The sequence below is a fragment of the Xyrauchen texanus genome, chromosome 23 (genome assembly GCF_025860055.1).
Source record: "Xyrauchen texanus isolate HMW12.3.18 chromosome 23, RBS_HiC_50CHRs, whole genome shotgun sequence".
Taxonomy (NCBI): Eukaryota; Metazoa; Chordata; class Actinopteri; order Cypriniformes; family Catostomidae; genus Xyrauchen; species Xyrauchen texanus.
The window spans coordinates 1,120,016-1,122,810 of NC_068298.1; the positions used below are offsets into that span (position 1 = coordinate 1,120,016).

The following is a 2,795-nucleotide window of genomic DNA, read 5'->3' on the forward strand; positions in this document are numbered from 1 at the left end:
CTGTTCCCGTTGGATTCAATGGTGATTCTCATTACCGTAACCTGTTTGGAAGTTTTACTGTTCCCGTTGGATTCAATGGTGATTCTCATTACCGTAACATGTTTGGAAGTTTTACTATTCCCGTTGGATTCAATGGTGATTTTCATTACCGTAACATGTTTGGAAGTTTTACTGTTCCCGTTGATTCAAAGGTGATTTTCATTACCGTAACATGTTTGGAAGTTTTACTGTTCCCGTTGGATTCAACGGTGATTCTCATTACCGTAACATGTTTGGAAGTTTTACTGTTCCCGTTGGATTCAACTGTGATTTTCATTACCGTAACATGTTTGGAAGTTTTACTGTTCCCGTTGGATTCAACGGTGATTCTCATTACCGTAACATGTTTGGAAGTTTTACTGTTCCCGTTGGATTCAACGGTGATTCTCATTACCGTAACATGTTTGGAAGTTTTACTGTTCACGTTGGATTCAACGGTGATTTTCATTACCGTAACATGTTTGGAAGTTTTACTGTTCACGTTGGATTCAACGGTGATTTTCATTACCGTAACATGTTTGGAAGTTTTACTGTTCCCGTTGGATTCAATGGTGATTTTCATTACCGTAACATGTTTGGAAGGTATACTGTTCCCGTTGGATTCAACTGTGATTTTCATTACCGTAACATGTTTGGAAGTTTTACTGTTCATGTTGGATTCAACGGTGATTCTCATTACCGTAACATGTTTGGAAGTTTTACTGTTCACGTTGGATTCAACGGTGATTTTCATTACCGTAACATGTTTGGAAGTTTTACTGTTCACGTTGGATTCAACGGTGATTTTCATTACCGTAACATGTTTGGAAGGTATACTGTTCATGTTGGATTCAACGGTGATTTTCATTACCGTAACATGTTTGGAAGGTATACTGTTCACGTTGGATTCAACGGTGATTTTCATTACCGTAACATGTTTGGAAGTTTTACTGTTCCCTTTGGATTCAATGGTGATTTTCATTACCGTAACATGTTTGGAAGTTTTACTGTTCACGTTGGATTCAACTGTGATTTTCATTACCGTAACATGTTTGGAAGGTATACTGTTCACGTTGGATTCAACGGTGATTTTCATTACCGTAACATGTTTGGAAGTTTTACTGTTCCCGTTGGATTCAATGGTGATTCTCATTACCGTAACATGTTTGGAAGTTTTACTGTTCCCGTTGGATTCAATGGTGATTCTCATTACCGTAACAGTCATTTTTACAGTAAAAAAGATGCAGTTATACAATTACTTTTTAAATGAAAATAAAATCTAAATTGAAAGCTACCAATGTGTAAATACTTCAAGATTTAAATAATATATTTTTGTTCACATTGCGGTAATATTTATATCCTACAAGACATCTTATTTCTTTCAATGAAGCTGTACACTTTAAGACATTTCATGCATTGCAGACATTACGGTATGATATTCTGTAAAGCTGTTTTGAAAAAAATCATTATACAAGAATACATTACCTGACTATCTTTTTTCGTGTTGAGGTAATGAAAATATTTGGGTAAAATGTGAGTTACTGTCATGTAATTAATGTCACAATGTAAAGAATTATATAGAAGTCCTGAAGTAGAGACAATTTATTTAATGTGATTATTAATAGTCTGTTTTAACTAGATAGGATAACTTTGATTTTGGACAAACGTTGTTGTTGATGTTGTCTTGACAAAGTTAGTTAACTGCCATGGTTAATGAAGGTCTCTCTCTCTCTCTCTCTCTAAGGTTGAGATCACTCTTCAGGACGTGAATGACAATCCTCCGATCTTTCCCACCGACACGCTGGACGTCACAATCCAGGAGAACATCAGTGATGGCTTCAGGATAATGCAGCTAACAGCCACAGATGCAGATGAGGTAAAGATTCCCTCTGGAATACTTGCGGTCGCTCCAGATGTTTGGCTCTGTGTACTCTGGCAGGACGCGCGGATATTTGAGTGAAATCTGCTGTGATACATTTTCACTACGGTTACTGTGCGGAAACGTAACACATCAGTCATTGGGCTAATACAAACGAACGCCGCGCTGACGGATCTGTCTCCACACATGAAAAATGTCAGATGCTGATTGATATCGGTAATAGCGCTAGCAGAAACATGGGCATGGTTTGCTTGGCTCCGCCCCTAGATGAAGCGCCACGTGATGCTACATGTTTCCGTAGCGCTATATTTACCTTTATTAAATGGAAAAGCGGCTTCACAGTCCAAGTTCAGACCAAGTGAAGGAGCGTTTTAAAGTGGAAAAGAGCTTAAAAAATTGAGCTCATTTCCTGTCTAGTGTTTCTCTGTGCAAGTCATTAGCATTAGCGCTATGTGTGTGTACGGGCTTCTCCTCAAGGTCACCTGACACATGGAATGGTAAATATGCTGATTCGTCTCAAAGTGACGGTGTGTTGGCGGCCATGTGAGAGAAAGCGATCGCTCTAGGTCATATTACATCACTGGACTGAGTGTGAACTGTTCAAGCGCTCTGTCTTTAGCGGCTCAGACAGGAAGACGATGTTAAACCGAGCGCTGAGTGAAATCCGACTCTCCCCTGAGCTCAGTTTCACCTCTCAGCTGGATTGTGTCGTTCCCTTCTTCATCTCTGTCATCCATGTGAAGCCGGAACAATCCTATCTCGAGTGAAACATTACAGCCATGTGTTTTTAAAACGTCTGATTGCGATGGCAGGTGGCATCAGGAGGGAACAGCCAAATTTCAAGGGCAAATATTAGCATACGCCCCTTAATAATTAAGTGTTTCTTGAACTTTCACCT

General features: G+C 39.3%; 1 protein-coding gene across 1 annotated transcript in view; it reads left to right on the forward strand.

The window, feature by feature from the left end:
• The first annotated feature begins 211 nt into the window (after positions 1 to 211).
• LOC127663202 (protocadherin Fat 4-like) overlaps positions 212 to 2,795 on the forward strand; it is a 49,706-nt gene continuing 47,122 nt past the window's right edge. The window contains exons 1-2 of the mRNA XM_052154707.1: positions 212 to 1,204; positions 1,763 to 1,894. Of these exons, the coding sequence (XP_052010667.1) occupies positions 212 to 1,204; positions 1,763 to 1,894 (1,125 nt within the window). The remainder of the gene's footprint in view (positions 1,205 to 1,762; positions 1,895 to 2,795) is intronic.